Raw genomic sequence first — 24,306 nt, forward strand, 5'->3', positions numbered from 1 at the left:
GACGTCTTATGGGTCAAAAAGTTTATGATGGGTTGTTGGCGAATATGGAATACACGCGGTAGACTCAGAAAACAGTAGGCTCAAGAAAAAGAAGGGTTTGACAGGGAGAAATGAGGTACACTCCAACTATGGAAGTTATTTGGATCGTGTTTGCTAATTCGAAACTTTTAAAGGCAAAACAGCACAACTTAGGATCTCAAGAGGTGTGTATGCCAGGCTCTTGCTTTTGGTGAATGTACAGATTTTCTTAGCTGGAACGACTGTTATAAGGACGTCTAAGGTGTCATAACTTAAGTTCGAAAATATTTGTGAAACCGACTGAGTGGAGTCATAGTATCATCGTGTAAGGGGATTTAGCGGTATTTGTTTTGAGCAGGTGTCCCAGCAGAGCCCTATCTCGCCTATGTGCGTACCAAATGTCCTTACCTTCAGTGGATCGTCGGCGGTGGTAGAACTGGGAATACCGTGAGACAGCTCAGTGGTTAGAGCACGAATTTGCTGACCGAAACGCTCCTGGTTGGAACCCGACCTCTGCATCTCGACTACTATCTAGACTCGAGCAAGCTGGCAGTATCCCAGCCCTCGTGCTTCCTTCGGATGGCATGCCAGCGGGCACCGAAAGGGTGCTACAGCTGAACGATTATTTTTTATTTTTTAGGAATGCGGCAGACAGACTAGTTGTTTTGTAATCACGGCCTAAATACCTCCGGAACCAAAGACAGTAATGGGATAAACTGCATCCGAAAGAACACACTCTTCAGTCTGCTAGTTGTAAGTAGCTTCTTTTTAAGTACGATCATTTTCACAATAGCTGAGTTTGAGTTAGCATGTCATGGCTTAAACGGTCAGTTTTCGTATGCAGTTTTGGATTATCCAAAAATATACCTATTTGAAAGCGAAATATGAATTCAGAGTTCATCAGTCAGGAGCACATAACTGATGGAAATCGACAGTCATAGCTTTTTAGGAGTTCATCCGGTGCTAACAATTTATATGGAAACAAAGTGGAAGACTATTACCGATTGTTTATCAAGCTTTTCTGAAACGAAATTGGAAGACAGGCCATCACATGGCAACGGTAAAAGCGGTCATTGTCGGGCTTTCTCCCTTTCCTGGCTGGAACGTGATCCTACTTTCAGCTGGTTGGAAATCTTACAGGACGTGGCATGCAACAGATCCCAGTGGCGCGCATGTTCGCTTTTCGTTGTGGGCCCGACTTATGTTGGCTGGCGTCCGCAAAGGACACTGGGTTGATTCCGCTAATGGTGCTCACCCGTTAGGCGTAGTGCCCAAGTTTCCATCGGTCTTACATTCTATTTGAGTAGTATGTCCCGTCCAAACAATGTATTGCAATATCTCGAATATCATACCAACTGAAACATGAGTTGGTTTTGGTGCAGCATGTTCAGTTACAGCTGAACAGCATAAACGAATTTTCAGTTGAATTCAGTTGATTTTCCCGTTGTGACCAACTTAGTGTGCAACTGAGTGCAATTGTGAAATGGCGCCCGATTTGAATCCATATAGAACATAACTCTCAATTTGGTATAGTTTTTTTCACTCCAATCTATGCTCTTATGGCAATGCACAGCACAAAATCTCAGGGTACGAGGTGGATGTGTTCGAAAATCGCCTAGCCTTAACCAGGACCTATGAATCTTTCAGCAGCTTTTGGCGTGATAATATCCAGGATGGGGACCGCGTGATCCTCACTGTGCCTGGTTGGAGAAACTACAAGATATGGCTACCAACCGATGTCAGTGGCGTTCTTGTTGTCAGTTTCTATCCAGATTGCCTGAGTGAATGTCTGGAGATATAGGCACCTCGGACTGATTGTGCTAAGTTAGCACTAAGTCCCTCCCCCGTCCACCTTTATTCTTTTCTTTAAAATAAGGCTTTCAAATAAGTCATGGTTGTACGGCAGTGAATCATCGGTGTTGAACACTGATGTCATGCTGTCGATGATGATGATAATGATGCGTGATAATTGAATCACTTGCATGCGTGAAACAGCACATAGAACACCATTCATTGTTTTGTGCAGTCAAACGGAGTAGATATCTCCATACTTTCTGCCTGTTCCGCTTGACTACATTTTTGCGGTTAAGATCAACGACAATGAGAACGAGCGAACGCGTTCACCGTGCATTCAGTTGTTGTATAGGATAGATAGGCTTGATAGCGTTTTGACAACCATATCACCGGCCGATTGAGATGAAGATGAGGCGGAAATTTAGCGTTTCAGTAGGAACTGTCATTCTTGATCGAAATACTCGACATTTTATCTGCAAGCTGAAACTGTAACATAAGCAACTCACTTAGGGGACCCCTAGCTTTCTATTCTGTTTGATTCCAGTCGCCAGTTTCCACAACAAATCTTGCTGAAATTATGCCTATCCTGTGACTGCGGAATTTATCTTGCTTTGTCCATCGCTAGCGTGGTCACTCTTGAGTAAGCGGATTAGGTCAGGAAATAATCGTCTCGATGTATCAAGTCATCAATAGGGAGCAATTGTTTGCTTTCAGGAGTTGTCTTTCCAGCTGGTATTTTTCACCTAAATATTATCATCTTCCTGATTCCAACCCACCGAATGTGAATAAACTATTTCATTCGCTGCACGCTTTTTGATACTCTTCACATGATACTTCACTCCACACACAAATTCCGCGTGGCTCTATTCGCGTGTGTCTGTGCCTTGGCAACATGATGACCGATTTCGTCAGTCACTAGGTTTGGGTTTGCAGCCGCTAAACGCGAAACAGTCAAAACCAGCTAGCTTTCTTGCAGCAACCCGGTTACTTCGTGATATAATTAACCAAACGAAATAAGTGAAATAAAGTTTCTCTCTGAATCAATAAACATTTGTGTTGTTTTCAACAGCTATTTAGGCTTGCGCGCTCGGTTTACCACATGTGATTCAGGGTGAATACATTTATACTGTGAATACTGCGTTCTTCCACAAATTTAACGGGATAAGTTTAAATTAATCCGAGTGAAACAGATGATCAGCCAATGCAGATTAGGCTGGTTACGAGCCGAAGAACAAACCTCCGGAATAGTCATCAGTCAGCAAGAGCGTGCATGAGACCCATTCATGTCTTAGTAGGCTAAGTACTCACCATAGACCTTAGTACAGATCGACCATAGGTCTCAAACGAATCCGGAACAGGGTGCTTTAATTCCAGAAATCAATATGGTGCGGTGTTCCACACAAACAAGTAGACAGTGCGTAGATAGTTGATCTATTTACTGACGGAAAAATTGCCCCAATCGTCCAGGTACTGGCCTCATTTTGGCCTGCAGTTTGCCAATGTCTACTGGTTCCCAGGCTAAAAAGCGTTTATGCAATGAGAACTTGCAGCTGAATATAATGAAGAACACAGCAGTTTCGACAATGAGGAAACATTTCTAATAATCAGTTGACAACAGCTTTCAAGGCGGAAATTTAAATGATAAATTCGCAGTGCGCGCCAATGTGCTTTCCCAAGCTATATTGGACAATGATTGACCACTATCCTGCTGATGAATGAAAAACTTTAAACTGCCAATATTCCGACAGAATTTTTACGCCAGCCGAATGGCTGCTCATTTGCTCACATTGTTAGTTGAGAGAAAAATTTGGACAAATCATCAACCGGCTGGTTACGAAATAACTCAGTTTTTCTTCTTCTAGCTTACTATAAATAGCAGTGTTCGGGTATCAACATGGCCTTCAAAATCGATTTAGTTTAACCCGATAAATCAATGTTTATATTGTGCATATCTTAAAAGTGAGGACCCCTATGTAAATTGTACCTCATTTTGGTTGCGAAATATGCCATGTCGTGTTCAACATTTCTGGATAACCAGAGGATTTGTTATACGAATTGGGGAGGTATAATTCGCTTTGCACATATGTTGTCTAAAAGAAGCAAAGCGATGTGAAAGTGAACTGCGGTTTTATATATACACAGATTGGGATATCCTATAACTAAGGCTGTTTTAATGTGTTGAGGTAAAGCCACACGAAATGTTTGTAACTTTGGCTTTTCAGATGCTTTACTTTTACTGAAGATATATTAGACTCCGATATTCCGAAAATAAAACAAACGCGCTAACGGATGAGTCACAGGCGCGTTGTATCGTCAATCGTTTGCTATTTTGATTCCGCCTATAACCGCAAGTCTCATATAACGTGAGCAAAAATACTCACATGTTGCGTTACTCTGTTTGTGTGCACTGAAAAACGCAGTTTTTTGGCTTTCCTAGATTAGAATTTCGGATATAGTGATAGAACTACGATAAACTATTAGCTCTCCAGCTGCTCCGCGGCCGCAAGTTGCCCTATGCATGCAGCTTGAGTTACTCGGGAACTAAAGATACCAGGTGCGACAGCAGATGCGAATGGTTTTTGTATTCGTTTATATTACGTTGGGTTCACTGACAACTTCGGATTGTACCATTTGGGATACTTGACTTGATTTATTCATCATGTCAAAGATGACAAAGCTAAATGGCTGATGTACAAGCTGGTGACCAGCTAAACACGCGATGCAGGGGTAATTGTTTTAGCTTTGCAACAGCGAGCAGGTGTCCCATTTGTCAAAAGCTTACACCGTACTCAGAAAACCAAAGCGCAATTTCCACTGGATGTTGAACGTCAGAAGGCTTCTGCTCTTAATACCGAACCTGTCAATTTCCAATGCAAACTACGGCAATGTGAACTCTACTGCATCTTCCAGCTTGATAAAAATACCCATTGGGTGGCCTACTGCGCCTAAGGTGGAACGTTTGCCCCAAAACCAAATAAATAACAAACAATGCAAACACAACCAAAACGGAAAATATAAAAATGCAAAAGAGACGTAACTTAACATTGTTCCGATATTTTAAAGAAATATGTGAGGTGGGTTGGTTAATAACGAACCAAATCTAAAAGCCTGTCTCGCATCTTTAGCTGTAGCTAAACGAGGCTGCATAACAAAACGGACTGGTACTTTTCCATTAATTCTATGCGAGCAGTTAAAGGAAAAACATGCTGTCCCAAGACAACTGACCGAAATCTTAGTGGCACTCAATGCCACGAGCGACGCACGAACTAAGCATAAAAACAAAGGAGGTTCGTCATGTAATCCATTACATGTTGTGTTGAGAAGTTCGGGCTTAAGATCTTTAACTTGACTTGACCGCATCTGATTAATTGATAAAATATAAATAAATAAATTAAATAAATAAATAAATAAATAAAATCCTGGTTACCTCAACTGAATCTAAACCAAATTAAGAAGTAAGTCCACTGGTCCGTTTATCTGACAAATGTGCTGTCCAGCTAATCATAGCGGCGGATTTTGGGAGACTCATTTGTCTGGTCACACGCTGGTAAAATCCTGGTTACCTCAACTGAATCTAAACCAAATTAACACTGAAGTCCACTGGTCCGTTTATCTGACAAATGTGCTGTCCAGCTAATCATAGCGGCGGATTTTGGGAGACTCATTTGTCTGGCTGATCACACGCTGTACGGTGACACCCACCGCCCTGTTCGAAAAGCCCATTCACCGGGTTATTATAACATCTGACAATGAACCCGGTCTGGTTTGTGAGGCTGGAACAAGATTGATTTGTGCCGAACGCAGTGGTAATTACCCAGACTCATACCAACTGAGAAGGTACACGAAAAACACACTCTTGGTTACTCGGGTAAACACAACTGGTGCTGAGTACACAATGGTGTTGATGACGATTACGTCATATGTCCGGGAACACCATGGTTTTTGCCTTATACGTTACGAGCGAATTCATGGGCATGTGAACTGATAGTGACTACGCTGTAGGCCCAAATATGCACAAAACTGTGCGCACATTAGGGCTGGAACCTGTGGGAACCATTAATCGGTCTAACATGGATGGAAAAATCGGATTTCTACCGATTTTTAAATTCGAGATGCCTGAATCTTTTCGAGTTTGACCGTTCGCCTGTTCTCACTGGCTGACTGTTTTTGAAAACAGTTTTCGTAGATTATCCGAATTCTGTGCGAAACTGCCAATTATTATTGACATGCGGATGTTTTTGTCGTGAACTTTTGTGCTACCATGTAGACCTCATGGAGCGATTTTGTCTAGTTGTGTACACAGCGTCTCCTTCGGGTCTTTGAACTGATCAGGAAACGGAACAGTGAAACTACGACAGACCTTTGTCCGTGCAAGCAGTAGTGGACTAGGTGGTTACTATTGCCTCAGCTCGGAGGCATACGTCATCCCGTCAGTCGCAGGCGGTCATCCTCGCTGTTGTCTCGTCCTAAAACATTGTTTACCTTTGTTGAGCAGATAGCATTACTTCTGGTACTCTTCCTTGGAACTTTCTATATTCAGGTATTGTAAGGTAAACGTAGCAAGTTTACTGTTCCGTCAGATACAGGCTAATCGAAATGGTACAGTGGCCACCAGTTCAGATGAACGGCAGTTGATTACATGCATGAAGCCCAACTGCTAACCTTACTCAGTAACTATAAACTCCTCTAGCTAACGAGCAGTAGTAACTTGTATTAGCTCTTCAAGGGCGTCACAAATTCGATCTGATACGTTGTAGTCCATTCTCATTCTGCTAACGGATACCAAATAGTGAGTTGAGGAAGTGGCTTGTTAGTACTGTGAATTCTTCATCCCGGCTGCCTCAGTTATGGATAGTTTTCAACAAAAAGCAATGTCCTTAAGGTGTGGACAAGCTGTATTTGTTCACCGTACAGTCCAGGTCGGTTTAAACGGTTCACTGTGGGATGTCCATCCTTCTATCCTAATATTAGGAAGAGAGAGATCTATAACCGCCCCATCCAAACGCCTGTCACAACCGTTGGAAAGAAGCCAGTATACCTAGTTTACCGTTTAAAGGTGATCTGTCGGCGGACACAGTCTTGGTTCACAACAAACCCTTTGCTCAACTTAAACCTCAAAGACAAGATGCCAGTCCTCACCCAGAATATGGCTGTGTATTCTTTCTCCTGCTGTTGTTCAGCGGAGTATGTTGGGCGCACAAAACGGCAACTTTCTAAGAGAATACACGGACACCTCCTACCGGAATACCACTAACCTCAACAGTTCAGCCAGAAGCTCAAGTACGTCCCACAATTAACACCGGGCACAGTCATGCAAAATGAGTCATTTCAAGTCATTTACCGTGTGCCAAATGGACTGCCAGTATCTATTCAACGGCGTTGCTTGACTACAGCCGAGGCAGTCGCCATACGCCTGCGAAACCCGGTAATGTGCTGTCAAAAACGTTTCGTACGAACTATGAGTCTGCCTCGGTCGTAAGACACGAATCAATCGGCCAAGTCACTCAACAGTCCTCTTGACTGTCTCACAGCACCCAACTAGATGCGACATAGGGGGGGGGGGCGCAGACAACCAATTGTTCGTGTCTGCACGCATTTCACTAGCCAATCTTCGCGGTGTATTTCATTTCTCGCTCCTATTTTAACCATTAGATCTGTACTGACCTGATGACGAGATCCCGAAAGCATTAATGTTCGTCACTGAGTTCTTTTTCAAACCATGAGGATATTTAAGCAAATCCCTACAGGGCACTCGTTCCAAAGCAGCTAAAAAACGCAGAATCGTTGGAATGGACGCCACTACACAGTCCTGGGTGACTGACTTGATAATACACTCACGAATGCCGCTGCGATGGGACACTTCCAACGAGCCTGGTGAACCACTAGTCTGCACTGTTTCGGGTTGTCTACACACCTGCTCATTCGTTCCTCTTTCGTCAACCGTGAACCACACATAAGGCGTACTGACATCAGTGACCGCGAAAACTTATGCAGTGCACCATCTCATGCGTTTTCTCATTTTGTGCGTCGTGATGTCGTCAGACTGCCCAACACTACCGCACCAATTGACACCAGATCTGTAATGCGTCGAAAGCAAGTCTATTGCTATTTCTGAATAAAGTTCGCAATGCTATGCTTTAGCAGCCTTTTCCCCCATAACCATTTTCACGGCGTGTTTCAGTTACTTGATTCTGTTGAGTCACATGTCGGGAAGCAGGTACCTCTGAATCGTTGGAACGTTCTCGAATAAGGTTCTACTTCAACAGCGATTTCTCTTTATTGAACTCTCTTTTTGAACTACAAAGCAATTGAGTAGTGAACTACAGGAGCGTTGTAAATACAGTAATTTCCTACTAGGGCGAATCCCCACCCAAAGCTGACGGATTTTCCCATTTTTGATCAATGTTTTGCTGCTTAAATTAAGTCGTTCTATAGCGGAAAATCCGGAAAAACTGAACAAATGTTTTATCCTTGGAGATCTCCAGTGGAGTGCACCTCTAGTTCCCAAATTTATTGCTTTGGAAGAAGCGACGGCATGGCGTATCCGCCTCGGGGCCAGATGGCCCAAGTGGTTAGTGCGCGGATTTACTGACTGCAAGGTTCGTGGTTCGAACCCGACCGCCACTTGACTTCCTCTGTCTAGGCTTGGGCGACCTGGCAGTATCCCAGCCCTCGTGCAACCTTCGGATGACATGGCAGTTATGCACCGAAAGGGTGCCACAGCTGAACGATTTCTTTCGCTGTTTATTTCTGTTTGGTTCTGTTTCTACGGTCCATTCGATTTTCATAGCTTCGATAGCGAAATGTAATATTGGTCAATCAAAACATAAAGTGGTACAATGCGTGCTTGTACATATTGATAGTTGGTAATATTTCGAAGTTTCAATCGCGATTTACTTCTGCAGTGTGGTCAATGTACGTCGGAAACCACTACAGTTGTTCCACCCTTGTTACGAATCATCAGAATTGCGAATCTCTAATCCTCAAACTGCTTGTTGTAGCAATCTGGTGGATGTTCCTCAGGAGTAAACGACTTGGAACGGCCAACTATCAACTACCCTTGAAGAATGCTGATTTCATTGACAGTAATGTAAACTGACAGCAATTACAGGTGTGTCTCACAAAGCCAACATCTTGACAATTTACCAGCCTCAACAGGCTCTCACTTGCAAACTAGCGGTTTTTAAATCCCTGTAAATTTATGATCTAGGCTTTGTCAGCGAGTTAAGCGTGGCTGCTTAGATAGAATAAGCAACTGAGCATGAAGTCAGTGCATCACTTGTTCTGTTGCTAATGCACCCAGTAAGCTTATTCTGGATGTCATAGTTGCCAACGTAGTAAATGACTTTTTGTGACGTTATGCGGTGACGTTTGTTAGAAGTTATTAGCTTGTGGGCCTAAGTTGGACGAAATGCTCGTGGCATGCCTGTCCTGTCTTGTCGTTGGCATGACCGCCGATGAGCGCGATGTGCCATCGGGGAACAACTAGCTATCCGTCATGTGGTTTCCGGGTTTCACTAAGACATCCAGTGGCGTGGTCAAAATCACAGAAGCAACGCCTGATCATGTTGTTATTTCGGGTCACTGGTCTGGATTTCGCTAACAGGTAGGGTGCACGTGGAGGTCGGATGGACTAATTGACATGGCCCCCAAGAAAGGTTAAATGGCTGTTCCAGATATCATTAACACATCCTGTGTGTCAGCAAACTGATTCGCTTCATTGGGGTTAGGACATTTCGGACGACCCATTGTGACGTCTTGTCGTGTCGGTTGTTAATACGAGAGTGAAGAGCTATTGTGCCACTTCATTGGTTATCACGGTAACGAAAAGGTGACCATTGGCTGACGTATTCAGTCCACCGGCCATAGGCAAACCGGTGATCCTCCTGTGAAGATCAAATTGGTATGCAAATTAGTGTATTTGTCAAATTTCGTACAATTTGGGTTCAAGTAGAACATAAGACTGACTGACTCGAAGACTGTGCCACCTGATAGGCCTTAAGAAGTGCGAAACCGGTTGTGGGCTGTCGAGAGGGAACCATGTACGCGGTTCACGTGTCATTTGGTTGAAAGTATACATCTCAGCTTTTTTTTCACTTGAGTAGAAAATGATAGTGGTCGAAGTAAACTGAAATGGGAAATTGTTGATAGCCCTACCATTCCAACTCGGTTTTGGGAAGACTGATTCATACCTTAATCAACTAAAGAACCTTGATTCAGTGGATGTGCAACCGAAGAGCTGCCAGCAACACAAGAGTTTTAGAGATCCACTTTAGTTCATTTAACACAGTCAGTCATGCCACTTACGCCTGGGTTTCACCACTATGGCATAAAAGCGAAAGGACTTATTGATGAAGATGGTGGACACCGTTCTTAAGGCAGAATTGGCCGGCTTCACAAGCGTGTACAACGATATAACGCCGGTCTTTAGCCGCGCATCCGTAGAGGTAGCTATAATACAACTTCCGACTGTCATGATCCCAGTCCGGCCATTTGTGGAGAGGAGAAGCAAATCAGTCGTGGCATTAACCACTTTTCTGTTGTTTGAGGATGTGCAATAGAGTCACATAATCCTTGACGTGGATGTCAAAATGGATTTATGCTACAAGGAACGAGGCTCCCATATCTCAAGTATCTTCGCGAGTGTCCCCCAGCAATGGATTAACTTGGTCATGATGCGGCATTTACTCCAGATCTACAACCATCCGGGTGAGCAAGTTGCCATCACTTAACCAGTGCGCGCTGGATGCATCTGAATTATTACGTCTGTGCAGGTGAAAGTGTCCCCACCTTGAGCGATGCAATTGGTTTACTCAGCGGCGACCAGCCGTGAAGTCACCACGTCCTGAAATCATTGTGGTTATATCCTCATCAGCATGTGTACAACACCTGTTATGGGAGTTAACACCGTCATGCCACGTTGGTGGGGGCGGATATTAGCGAGCCCGTACGAAGCTATGATTATAATCTTTCATCTTTATACTCCATTTCAGCGCTTCTCGTTCGCCCGTTTTGTCATTTTTCTTACGTACCCTCTTTTCCTTCATGGTTATCTAACCCGAAGGCAACGCGACTCACCGTGCTCACGGACACGGCGCAAGTGTGAAATATTGCTCTGCAGCTCTACATGTGTTAGTGTCATGTGTCTCGTCTCGCTTCGTTTTTTATCGCTACCTTCGCCGTACCTCAGAGTGTTTTTCTTCCTTGGTTAGGCTCTCAACACCTGTAGTACTGAGTTCCACTGGATTCATTCTCTTCTTAGATGTTGCGACACTCAGTGATCACGCGATTTCTTTATGATTTGATTGTCACGGAGTAACTATGTTCAGAAGATTCCAACACTATTGTTTTTTTTGCATCGACACAATTTGTCGTTCTTTGTCTGGTGACTGATCGCCTAAGCTTAGCATTCCGTGTATGTAGACCGCATTTTTAGAGTACCTATTTCCTCAATACGCTGCCGTAAATGAGTTGCATACACGAAACTATTTTCCTTTACTGTACGCTTGGTGTGAGGCCATTTATCCAGTCTGCTGGCAGGTGATTCGTTTGGCTGTGTATTCAAGTTGCTAAAGATTCTATTGAAATTCTTTCCTCCTCGGTCTCTCTATGACGTAGATACATCTGCGTAAACCTGTCTACATTTTGTTGACTGGATTCATCGCTCATTCTTCCCCTTATATACTAGTCATACTTTGGATCTCGTTCCGATGCTAGCTGTCATCCGGTGACTACTGTTGTATTTTCAAACACCGTGCTCCCTAATCGTGGTTGTAAGATATGTCAACTCTTGTGGCTCCTTGGTTAAATGATAAAATTCTCGATCTTCCTCGGCTAACCAGCCGACCTATGTTGCATGAAATAATAAAATCGTTCAGCTGTAGCACCCTTTCGGTGCCTATCTACCATGCCACACGAAGGAGGCACGAGGGCTGGGATACTGTCAAGTTGTCCAAGTCTAGACAGGGGAAGTCGAAAGGCAGAGGTCGGGTTCGAACCACGAACCTTTCGGTCAGTAAATTAGCTCTCTAACCACTTGGTCCATGAATCCCAAATCTTTCTTGATCAGTAGTTTTGGCTGTACGATGTGTCCTCTTGTATACTCCATACGCATTCATATATTTTTCGCGCTTCTTATACGTTCTGCCACTTAATACTGGTCTGTTTTCTTACTCAACTTACAGCGATACCGTTGAGATAATCTATGGTACAACATTACAGGCGCAATTACAAATTACTGCTGCTGTTTTATAGACATAGAGAAGAGTATTTGGGATTGTTTTTGGCCCAAGTCCCCACCCTGTGCTACTAGCTAGTCGGGGCATTTTGTCTACCTTTCGTCGATCCCGGGTTAGTGGGCTGGTCACATCCGATCGAGCCCGATTGTATCGTTGCCTATTTGTAGACCACGATTTGTCTCGCCTATCTGGTCTCCTTTTTCCACCAATATTTTTTAAGGAGAATAAAAGGGATCCTACCCAGACAGAAGGACGACTGCGGTATGTTGCGCTCACTCTAGGATCATCCCATGAACCAATATGAATATCCCTGTTTTCCTTGCTACACGACTTAGGCGCTTTTGTTTCGTGGTGTGGAGTTTCGAAGTTCGGTCTCACTGTGTATTACTAGTTTGGAGTTGCAGATAGAATTATCTATTTGTTTGTTGCTCGAGTATAACCCAACCACGGTTTCGTCCAAAGGTCCCATTGGGCGAAAAGCGATGCACTGGTGCAATAGACGAATACACGACGGCATTGTTCACAGCCTTACTCCCTATTTCTGTGAAGCAAGCGCTAAATGTTTCCTAGAAACAATCGTTTTTTAAATTTTATTTAATTCGCCCAATTTTTCTTTGAATCAGGATCGATCTTTCTTCACGAGTTAGCCAAATTGCTTGCACTTTTGCCTGAAGGTTTAGGTCATGTGATTTTCTCATGCTTCTCAGCTGATCCAGTGGATTTCTATCACATGACTATTTATCTGGCCAAACAGCCCTCGATGTGGTTTGACGAAATTAAACTGTGGGTAGTATGAGGAGATTTGGAAATTTCCAATTGAGGTTTCGTCCTCCAAGTGAAGCCAATCTAAGCTAAAAAGCCTATCAGCACTGTACAGCTGTTGTATTCTTTTTGGGAATCGTCAACAGTTTGCATCCCCCGGAATTCCTGAGAGTTTCGAGCACGCAACCTCCTGGCTGGTAATTTCAATGCAAGCGTTCAAAATCTTGACTGATGAAACAACTGTGCTTCCCGACTTTTCAGCATAGATTGACCTCACTTGCAAGAGGAAATCTCAACTGAAACTGAACTGTGTTGAGCCCACCGTTGAGTATGACTTCGATTCACTCATGAGACTTCACTGGGCGATCATCTGTGTATTCTTTGTTGGCCTGGCTGCAACGGGATCAGAGGTGGTCAATTTTTCTACGAATAAGTACCGTGTTATTATGGAAATGGTAATAATTATCTGTGGATGATGATGTGGAATCTTTTCGAGTGATGCGTTTAGCTAAAGTTTAACCGTGTGTCAACCTGATATGGATACATTAGCAATGACGTTTCCAATAGGGATGAACACAAGGTTAGAACAGTGGGTTGCTGCAAGGGAAATTGTAGAAAGAAACATAAATGGATGCAGGAGGCGGTTGGTTTATCTCCATATATAAATCCTTTTTTCGTTTGAGACACCTCTAAACGACCAACCGTTACCCAGAAAAGGTCAATAATTTCAGGTTTTGAAAGGCGGAAGCCGTCATTCGTCCACTTGATTGGCTACCGAGTGCTTACATGTTGTATGGCAACTGGGCGATAAACAAGAAGCAAAGATGGGATAAGTGCCCTTTTGCAACGGAAGTTAGTGTTGGCGGGAAACTCAGCTAAATTCACATGAATCTCTCGTTGATGATTCTCACAAAGGCCGCCTTACATTTCAGTTTGTAAGATATTCAAGACACCGAGGTTTGTTTCATTACTGCTCATAAGGTCGGTCAAAACTCTGAATAGCCCACTTGTGGTTTCTCCCTTCCTGTTGCTCATCAGATGTATCCTATCCGATCTCCTGGTCTTTTTGTTTGAATCTATTTCTTAAAATTTCAAAACATTATTATGATGTGTGTGATAAAGGAGTGTTTATCATGATATTAGATGGGACGAGATGGCTCAGTGGTTAGAGCGCGAATTTACTAACCGGAAGGTCCGTGGTTCGAATCCGATCTCTGTCTCTTGATTTCCCCTCTCTATGCTTAGCCAACCTGACAGTATCCCAGCTCTTGTGCTTCTTTTGGATGGCATGGCATCTGGGTACCGAAAGGGTGCTACAGCTGAGCACTTATCCCGATATTATCAGTGTGCAAGCAGTTGGTGTGTTTAGGCCCGGAATGTCACCGGTCCTCTGTGTATGCGTCAGGAGTTTCAGCAACAGAAATTCCATGAACCGATGTGTCAAAGACCAAAACATCCATGGTCCCAAATGTCTAGATATACTTTGGAAAGTGACTGCATTGCTGGTGAGAATAATCAATAGCTCCGTTCTTGACCGTGGTATCCGTGTACACCCGACACGCCAGTGTTTAAAACCTTTTGTGAGGGTGAGGTCGCTGATTCACGTTCAAAGCCTGTTGAATAAAGTTGAGGCCAGTGCCTCGAACCATCCCAGTTTAAAATCTTGTGATACAGAACCTTGTATAGGACAAGAACCAAGGTTTTGATATCATAATTAGGAATGCACTGGACGTGACACCGTCAGAGGTTCATCTATACTCTTGTCCAAGAAGTGATATTCCCAACAAACAGAACCTGGCGGGCACGTAATTGTGGACAACTTTGTGAAATATTTCCATGTTTCCTTCTAGCCTTTTGTTTTTTCTACTTTTCCTCCTCACTTTGTTGAGAAAAGCAACCCTCGTTGTTTTTTAAAGATCGCAGTGAGACTATGACAAAATCGAATAGTTACACCATTGGGGCCTCTCGGTGTGTCTCCTTCATACAGCATAAAGGAGGCTACTTTCAGTTTGTGTTGTAAATGTGTCCTATTCACTTGTCCCGGTACCTTTGTTAGTCTTCCACGAGCAGTATCTCCAGCTACTTGACTCATCCAAGTCGAGTCTTAGGTAGAGAGGAAGACCCATCAACATGTCCACCTGATAAGTTCAATCAGTGATGCCGAGATCAGGTTAGCGTGAGGCATTTCCCAGCACTTTTTGTGGTGGCGTGGGATTTCTTGCTCCGTTTGATTTTTTCCTCACGAACATTTTTACATTTGCGACAGCAAAGCATCGGTTTTCAACACTGATGTTATGCTGTCGATGTTGTTCGTACATTCACAATTCACGTTCCTATGAAGGCATAAAGGGTTATGTCCATTCCATTTTCGCTTAACTTGAAGTTAATTTAGATTGATAGTTAATTAGTTATCTCGTTCAGGCTTCTCACCAATCTCGCCTGAAATCCACATCCATTGAGTTGTCATCCTCAGTATTGGCAACGAGATGCTAGCATCACCTTGCTGTATTGCTTTACATATTCGGGCTTTCTTCCTTTCTACAAATCCTTTACTTTCTGTCTCTTCACTTCTTGTAGCACCCTAGCCTGTGCATTGCTGTACTGGGTGGGATGGACGCCGGCAAATCCACCCTGATCGGTGTTTTGACCGACGGCGAACTGGATAATGCGAGAGGACGTGCTCGTTTGAACTTATTTCGGCATTTGCATGAAGTTCAAACGGGTAGAACTAGCAGCCTGAGCAGTGAACTGCTAGGCTTTGATGTCGCTGGAAATGTAACCAACTACACCCGAACAGATGGACTATTGACGCGTTGCTCAGTGGATGAGGTGCGTTTCCTTGTGACTCAGGGACTTGAAAATCTTTCCTGATGCTGATTTTGTTACTTCTAAAACCGTTGTTTACCATTTCGTTTTGTCTTATCGATCCACCGACGTTGGTTTTTCATACCTAATTTTTTGGACCAGTAATTAAGCTAGTATACCTTGAGTATATCAGTCGCTCTCCGCACCCTTCTCAATGGTTTTTAGACCGTCTGGAAGTTCATTGACACTATGATTGATGGACCATACGTCAGTCCCTTATGGACTGACATTCATATATTTTGACGCTACGCTCCTTCATTGTAGGAACAAACATTTCGGTTGCTTTCAGCACCATGGTCGTTTGTGAATTTTCTCTGAGGATTGGAGAGTATCATTAGGATTCCAATTGATACAAGAATGAACTACCGATTTACGTTCTAGAGTGCTAGTTGGAAATTCAGACAAGACTCGAGTTAACCTCTCGTTTGTGACGCACATCAACCAATTTGCAGCGCGATGATTGCGTCGGAGTTCCATTATCGGTTTTGGGCTATCGGTAGATTTTGTTCAGTCATCTACGTTAAACACACAACTTCACACTGCGCTCTGTACCTGTCACGTAGTTTGCTTAGTGGTCTCGACTAATTTAACGATGTTCTTATCTTCGTATGATACATCTGCACTACAATGCCATCAATATTAATCTCCCTAGTCCAGAAGTCCGGATAAATTTAGTGCAAACTGTTCTAGAACCTGGTGGGAATCGTTCTGGCAACTGAAGCCTCTGGAAGATATAACCCAGAACTCTTCTCAGCGGCGTGTTTATTCAAGGCTTCCACTGCAATAATTCTTTTAATAGTTTTAATACCACACACCGTTTTATCCTTTTCTGTGGTTGCTTCCCCTCTGGTAATCCTTATGACTGTCCTGATGTTTACCAGACGTTCGTATTAATTACACTGACTTGTACACTATCGAAAAAGCAAGATTATTTGCTGAGGTGACAGGTGTTATACGGAATAAGGCTTCACCCACTGGCAACTGAGACTCATTTTCACGTATCCAGAAATGCTGAGGCGTATGTTTAAAAACCCGATTTATCAAAGCATCCGGAAAATGACTGCCGATCCTGCCAGGGCATTACCACGCCTGAGTCCACACTAGTTGCACAGTTGCGCATACAGGATTACCAATGGCAAAAACCAGACTATACGGAGAGCTGGATCACGCTTTAGTCAGTGAAGCACTGGCTGACGCACCGACAGAACACACGAGACGTAAGCAATGTCAGTGAAGTACCAGTGCTGCTGTCACTGATGAGATTTGCTGCTAAGGGCGAAAAAGTAACTAATATGCTTTCAGCTTAGGCACCACGCCACCCGAAGGAACGATGAGGGCTGAGATGCCGCCAGATCGCACAAGTTTAGACAGGAGCGGTCGAGACACAAAGGTTGTATTCGTACTACGGACCCTCCAATTAGAGGGCTGGCTCTCTAACTACTGAACCATTTCGGGAACCGTTTATGGTAGTTGCCGAATAGAATAAGAACAATAGGGAGCAACAGTCCACTAATCAGTCATCTCACTTTCATCGTGAGTTACCCACAAATCTCTTGTGATCGGTCGCAGATGTCGGATGTCGATATGGTTCGTGTTCACTCCAAGTGACCACTGATGGCAAACCTTTATTTCAATCTGTAATGGTTCTCAATCACTGTGAACAAGAGTCGAGCACCTTTATCGTTTTGCTATAATCTCCCCGAAGTTAAAACCTTTAATAAATATTTAAGAGCCGTTGATGAGGTCGATGCACGGCGAAGTTTTGTGGTAAGAAAAGTATTCCAGAACAAAGCGATTTGGTTGACGTATTTCAAGGGCGGTTGTTCTCGTAATTATGCGAACATAAGTATCGTTAGACTATGACACTACTCATAAGGTTGCTGGAAATTCTTCGACAGCCCACGACCGATTTAACCCTTCTTGGGGCTCGTCGATCGGCACAGTCCCTGAGTTTCCGTCAACCTTATGCACCTAATTGCACGAAATCAGCGAAGTACACTCATTTGTAAACAAATTTAGTTTTGCGAAGGACTCATCTGGAACCCAGCTAAATCTCTCGTTTATGATGTTTTTGAGCAACTGAATGTGCTGCACCAGGCCGCCTCATTTTTCACTTGGTTCGATATTCGAGATATCGCGATGCATGTGTAGACATAATGCACTACTCATAAGGTTGCTGATAACTTTTCGATAGCCCAAGACCGGTTTCGACTTTCTTGGGGCTCATCAGGTTGGCCCAGTTCCACCTAATCGTTACTTATTCACTTGATGCCTCGTCGTCCACTCAACTGAACGACTCTATGTATCATTTTGTCCCACGCAACCCCTCCCCTATTTGAACAACAGTTGGTCCGCAATTCCTATCAACTAGTCACGCTGTTGGACTCAGCTGGCCACTCGAAATATCAACGCACCACCTTGGCTGGCCTTGCTCGTGCACAGCCGGTCGGTGTCCTTCTCGTGGTTTCTGTCGTCACAGGTCTCACGGCTATCGGACTCGAACATGCCCAGCTGGCTTTTACTCTAGGCTTGCCCGTTGCCGTGGTCGTCTCCAAAATTGATCAGATCGTTGGTGTGTCAGAGCGGAATCGGCAAGTCGCTGCTATATGTCGTCAAGTGGCAATAAAATTCAATCAACTTCGATTGGATACGATATCATTATCTGAAGAGAAACGTACAGCTAGGTGAGTCCAGGCCGGGTGAAATCATAGTAAGATTTATGAACGACGATTTGAATCTTATGAATATAACTGAACAGTTCTTCATATTCTCCTTGAGTTTCGTGTTTTTTCGTTCCTAATTAAACTTTACATCACCTTGATATTCACTAAAATACATACATATCTACCATTGCTAGTGAGCACTGATTATCTGTCTCAGGTCTTAGCGTATTTTGCACTCTATTTCCAGTAAATTAATACCCTTTGCTCTGTCTGCTCGTACCGGATTAATTGAAGACCTTTTTCATCGCCATTCGGCGAAGAAATCTGGTCAAGTCGTTCGATTGTTCAATAGAGATTTCGTCCTGTCAGTGAAACCAGCCTATGCCGAAAAGCTGAGAAACCGTACAACTATTCATCTTTGTGGGGAATTATTAGCGGTGCGCATCTCAGAAAGCAGTGTCTCGAATATGAGACCTTTCGGTCAGTGGTTGGACACCTTACCGCTCGGCCTTGGTCAGCTGATCTGCAATATGATTAGCTCTCACTGCCACCTTCAATGGTATAGTTGTCAGAGAAGCCGGAGCAAAGCAGAAAGACTGATATACCACCGGAGTTTCTAGTCCTATTGAACAGCGGTCGTAGTCAACGTTGCATTCAAACGTTTCGTCTGCAGCCGGTGTCTGATTTTTACTCAGATGTAACATCTAGCATCATCAGAGTTTCACTTCGGTTACAAGCACCATTCTTTTACTTTCCGCATACCACTTGTGCGCGATAGGTACCGGCTGACGCGTGCTGACCGGCTGGTCTGAAGCAGTTTATTCCACAGATCATGGTGTTCTAGTTGTTGCACCATGGTGCTGTGTTCAATTAGACCGGTTCACCTTCATCCTCACACTGCATGTACAAGACAGTTTATCTATCTAAAGTACCATGTATAACCATTTGCGTGGGTCGTCCCACAGTGCATATGACTGTCAAATAGGTAGATCGCTAGATTCTGTCTGCCAGGAGTGGTGAAAGAGCAAATGATTCGTTATCTTACCAGCAGGATGAATAGGCAGCCGCGTGGTGAGCTCAAATTAACGGTAAAAAAGTAGTCTCATTCAGTTGAGGTACACTTTTTGCTTACTTCTGCCTGTATTCTTCAGCCACTGTTTAAGTTGCATTGTTCAAGAGGTCTTTAACCTGGGAGTTAGTGCAGATGAGCACGCCAACCAATGGGATAGATAGTCCAAGTGACCAGATTGTGTGTTCTTTGTTCTATTGGACGCGTCGTTTAGCACAGATAAACACGGGATGTGAACGCGCCGCCACCAAGCGCAACAGAACACGTACATGGCTATGCATCTTGACTTTGAGGGTGAAAAACCGACTCTTCAGGATCCGTTTGAGAAGAGCTGACATCAGGACACAAAATACCCTGCGCCCTGATTTGTCGATTATATCTCCGCAGTTATTCCTGTTATCGTACATATAACGGATAGATGGTAGGGTGGACTAGCAAAAGCTCAAGAGTTCATGTCACATGAGAATTTTGGCCTAACTAGTTAGAGCAGTCAGAGTAAACCATTCAAAGCACGTGACTGTAGGACTCAAGATACGCGAATGTGAATCAATCTGAAATAAGACCATTGAGGTCAACAATAAACCGACCGATAACTACGATGAAAATATGGAGCTGCTTTTTTTCTATGAGGCTATCGCATGATTGTACTGGTCCGTCTAACGGGCTTATGGTCGGTTTTGATCTCCTATAGGAGAGCACTTTTCCCAATAGACACTTTTGAAAAGAAAGTTTGAATACTGGTTTTCGAAGAATCTCAATATCCTTGTATCTAACCGATTCGAACGCGACGTCAAGCACTCATATTCGCCTGATTTTCGTCCAGTGCCCAGTAACCCTTACTGATTCGTTCCTTCTGCTGACTCGGTGAATCCCACTGTGGTTTTCAATAGAACAGAAATCAAGTCTTCGGATAATTGCCATCCCGATTCGAAGGTGCCACGCCACCAATCGGTCATGTGCTTGAGCGTAGACAATATACGTGAACGCTGGCACTTGCTTCCTAGGTTAGCTTCCTGTTTCAGTGATAGTCTTTCCAAACTGCGGTGTAATGCGAAGCTCAGAGCAACTCCGTCAACATACTACCGCAGCTAATGAGTGATTGCTGGCCCCCTTTTGGGGGAACTATTGATTTTGGAAGGATTTAATGTGTTAAGCTTCCATAGTCTCAACTCTTTAAAATTTATCGCTCCTCGGCAATCTACATTACAGCTCTCTCTCTCTCTCTGCCATTCTCATCCTAGCACTCGTCTGAAACCTATGTTCTTTCCCGTGTCCGCTGTTTCCGGCGAAGGAATCGACAAACTCATTCATTTCCTCGGTCGTCTTAGCCAATCTACCCTTCCTGATCCGTCACAATACGTGTCCATATCCAGTGTAGCTCCCAGCGAGCAAGACAATGAGTGTAAATCGGAGAAGCCGATGAATACCAAGGAACAGTCAGCGGACTCAAACATTAAGGAAAGCTTGTATATTGACTACGTCCACCAGGCGTTGAAGGACGTTTTGAAAACTGGTAGCTCACTGTTCATGTGTTTCTGGGTCTGCGAAGTATTTACTAGTGTCCCTGGAGTTCCAGACCCCGTGTTGTTTGGAATCGTCCGATCTGGTCAGCTAACCAATGGCCACATGGCTTGGTTAGGCCCCGATCAGGTAAGGACACACGTTCCTTTTGCTTCGTACGTCTCCCTTTGTTTTATCTATGTACAGATGGACTTGCATTCACGTGTGATGCCGTTCCGAACAGGGTTCTAGACAGAAGAACGATAGGTCCCACTCTATCTTTTCTGCTCTGCCACTTGCTGCACCTCCTAATTTCATACACTAGCTCCCTCATTGTCCTGTTGGGACAGTCCTTCGTTTGAGCTTTGCCAACTATTCGTCCGTCGTTGACTAGATTTCACATATCTTATGGCTTGTGTTATTTAGACCTCCCTATTAGACGTTGCTACTGATGTGCTGATTGATCCCCTGAAGTATTGGGGCGAGATGGCCCAAGTGGTTAGGCGCGAATTTTCCTGACCGGAGTGTCCGTGGTTCGAACCCAACCTCTGCCTCTCGACTTCCCCTGTCTAGGCTTGGGCAACCTGGCAGTATCCCAGCCTTCGTGCGACCTTCGGGTAGCATGGCAATCAGGCACCGAAAGGGTGTTACAGCTGAATAATAATTATTATTATTTATTATTCGTCCATTCGAAGTAACCTACATGACCCAACCCTAATGTCCGGCATGCGCCTTATGCTTACTTATATAGTGTATATTGCTGCCTAGAGACCAAGCAGCATCCAATCAATCTCTCGTACTTTCAGTTCAATCAGGAAGGTGGTCTGGCAAGAGACCAGATCGAATCCCAAATCGCGAAGACCAGAAGGGTTCTTTCCAACCTTTATTAACCAATGACACGGAGACGACCTCAGATTGTGTGTAGTGTATGGAACATATACCGCTGCAGTGTGGTCCGCGCTGTCTTATGGATTAGACTCGTGACCTCTGCAAGCAGTGAGCACTTCTACGTGAACAAAACCCTTTGGAAAAGCAGAACATTCCAAAGTCAATGAGATGCCTAAGGTATCTGAATGGCTATCCTCTTGTGATTCCATTGAAAGAAATCGTTGCAGCGAAAGCCAGTGCACTTTTCGAGTACGTTTTTTAACGCAAGACTAACACGGAACCTTCTCTCTCCACTTCACACTTTACTTTTTTATCCTATAAATTTCATCGATCTGGAACAATAAATATATGGTCCCATTAGTGCCTTCCATGTCACGTAGCTATCTTTGAGAGTTGGAATCACGTTAGTGGTGCATAATCTTTCACAAGATACCATTTATTTCACTGTGGAATGCTCTCGTCCACAACTCATTAGCACAAGGATTTTTTTAGGTCTGACACTGACAGTCGTACTCCTGATTGGAGCTCGCGAGGTGGTCGACGTAGTTCACAGCACCATCCAGTCGCTCACTTTCCCTCTTTTCCATGGGAGATCGCCCTGAAGAGACCTCAGGACAGAGTTCTACATCGGTAGGATTCATCATTTCCAAGGAGACGCCAAATGTATCATCTCCCCTTGATATCTCCTTATGCAGGATAACTATTCTAAAAGTGCCCGCTGACATCCACTGCTTGCAGAGTGTAACATCTGCGTACCCAAGTCCACCTCTCTTTCAATCGCGACTCAGTCAAACTTTTGGCAGACAGTCTCTGTATTTTGGGTGCCAACCAAAGTAACGTGCAGTCACCAGAGGCGCGTCTGGTGTCTCACGTCCTACACTGGGCTGCAACACCCCGTAACAGGCGCGTCTGGTGTCTCACGTCCTACACTTGGCTGCAACAATTCGTAATCGCCTGGATGCCGTCATTGAATTTATTGCAGTTTGACACGATTTTCACCCTTTTTGGTCTGTTTAGATTACGTAGCCTTCAAACAACCTTTATAAAAACTCATCTGCATTCATGTTTTTTTGGGTTTGAAATCATCTTAAATTAACTGCTGGGTAACAGCTACGGATTTCCAGCTGGTGGACTGGCTGAAAATGAGATTTTTTTCTCGGATTGGAAATGCCAGTGCAACTTTTGCCAAACTCTGACACCTATGTCACCGACGTGACGTGAGCTTGTCTGTCCAGGGAAGAGTTTACACTGCGGTGGTATGATCCATACTGTTTTATGGATCCGAGACCCGGCTCCTATGCGCAGAAAACAAACAGAAGATGTCAGTGTTTGATCATTGGTGTCTCCGCGGCATTGGTCAGGTCTGGCGAGAACATCGAATCAGTAATGCTCATGTGCGCCAGATGGTCTTAGGAAGAAGGAACTCTTCCGTGATAGATAGGTTGCGCTGGTTGAAACATGTACTCCGCATGCCGGAAGACCGTCTGCCTCTCAGAGCTCTTCATCCAGCGCGGTACTGAGTGGAAGCGACCGAGGGGTGGACAGTGTATGACCTGGCAACGAAGTAACGAAACACTAACTAGTAAACTTATTCGGGTGGGCAAATGCCGCCTCCTTGGATGGGGACTCCGGGATTCAAGTCACCAGTGATTAATGACTAGTGGAAATTGCCCAATCATGCAATCAGTGGCGCTCCTGCATCAAGGCTATCGCCTTCAATGTTTATCGCCCCGATTTCCGAACAAACTGAGTCTGCCTTCGCCCCCTAGGCTTGGTTGTACCTTCTGTCCTCCGGTATCCCGGTGACCGAAGCTGTAGTAGCTTAAAATAGAATGGATTGGTTGCGGCTTTTTCCACAGCGCTGAAGTGTGACCAGTCAACTTTCGTACTGCCTCAATCTGTCTTGTTCTTTACTAACGAGGTGCTGAATTGCGTTGTTTGATGTCGGTGCTACACGCCTTCTAGTTTTTCCTATCTGTAACGCTCTGTGTTCATGGAAAGGTTGGTTACGGGAATCAGTTACTGGTCCCCGTTCCTTTCCTTCACAACACAACTCTGATAAAATAAGTGCTTGTCACCAGTACTGCCATCTTTTATGATGACAACCATGACGCACGAGTTACAACCTTCAGGACAGTTCAGTACACTTCTTCACAAATGAAGCGTGCGGAAAAATGCGCTTTCTCCCGCTGATTTGAAATGAATTTTCGGGTAACGTCTCCAGTTGTTACTGTGTGCCATAGTTGACTTACAATGCTTTCCTGATAGGGTGGAGAACTGGACTGCTTGAAAGCAAGGGGGAACTGTGTGACGGGGCCATAGCAGCTAATACTTGACGTATCTCGCCCAAGCGTCCTCATTCAAGGGAACGACAGTTACCGGTGCGGCCGCTGTTCGTTTTACTTTATTATCAACCTATTAATTGACCCATGTGTGTGTGCTTGTGGTGCATCCAACTTTGCTGTACATACATTTCATCGATTGTCACATCTATGGTGTTGCGGTTACC

General features: G+C 44.2%; 2 protein-coding genes across 2 annotated transcripts in view; both read left to right on the forward strand.

Moving 5' to 3' along the window:
- The window catches only part of T265_03946 (hypothetical protein), a gene marked incomplete at both ends in the record, with an annotated part of 45,409 nt that overhangs the window by 15,347 nt on the left and 5,756 nt on the right, over positions 1-24,306 (forward strand). Inside the window, 3 exons of the mRNA XM_009168546.1 lie at positions 15,390-15,641; positions 18,024-18,361; positions 20,651-21,059. Coding sequence (XP_009166810.1) covers positions 15,390-15,641; positions 18,024-18,361; positions 20,651-21,059 — 999 coding nt within the window. The remainder of the gene's footprint in view (positions 1-15,389; positions 15,642-18,023; positions 18,362-20,650; positions 21,060-24,306) is intronic.
- On the forward strand, positions 453-21,570 carry T265_13362 (hypothetical protein; the record flags this gene model as incomplete). The annotated part of the gene is made up of 9 exons (XM_009168554.1): positions 453-623; positions 6,993-7,092; positions 8,248-8,411; positions 12,271-12,311; positions 14,005-14,317; positions 15,390-15,641; positions 18,024-18,361; positions 20,651-21,085; positions 21,384-21,570. Coding segments are annotated over 9 exons (2,001 nt in total), but the record flags the coding sequence as incomplete, so codon positions are not given.

This window comes from Opisthorchis viverrini (genome assembly GCF_000715545.1).
Source record: "Opisthorchis viverrini unplaced genomic scaffold opera_v5_58, whole genome shotgun sequence".
In the NCBI taxonomy this organism is placed as follows: Eukaryota; Metazoa; Platyhelminthes; class Trematoda; order Opisthorchiida; family Opisthorchiidae; genus Opisthorchis; species Opisthorchis viverrini.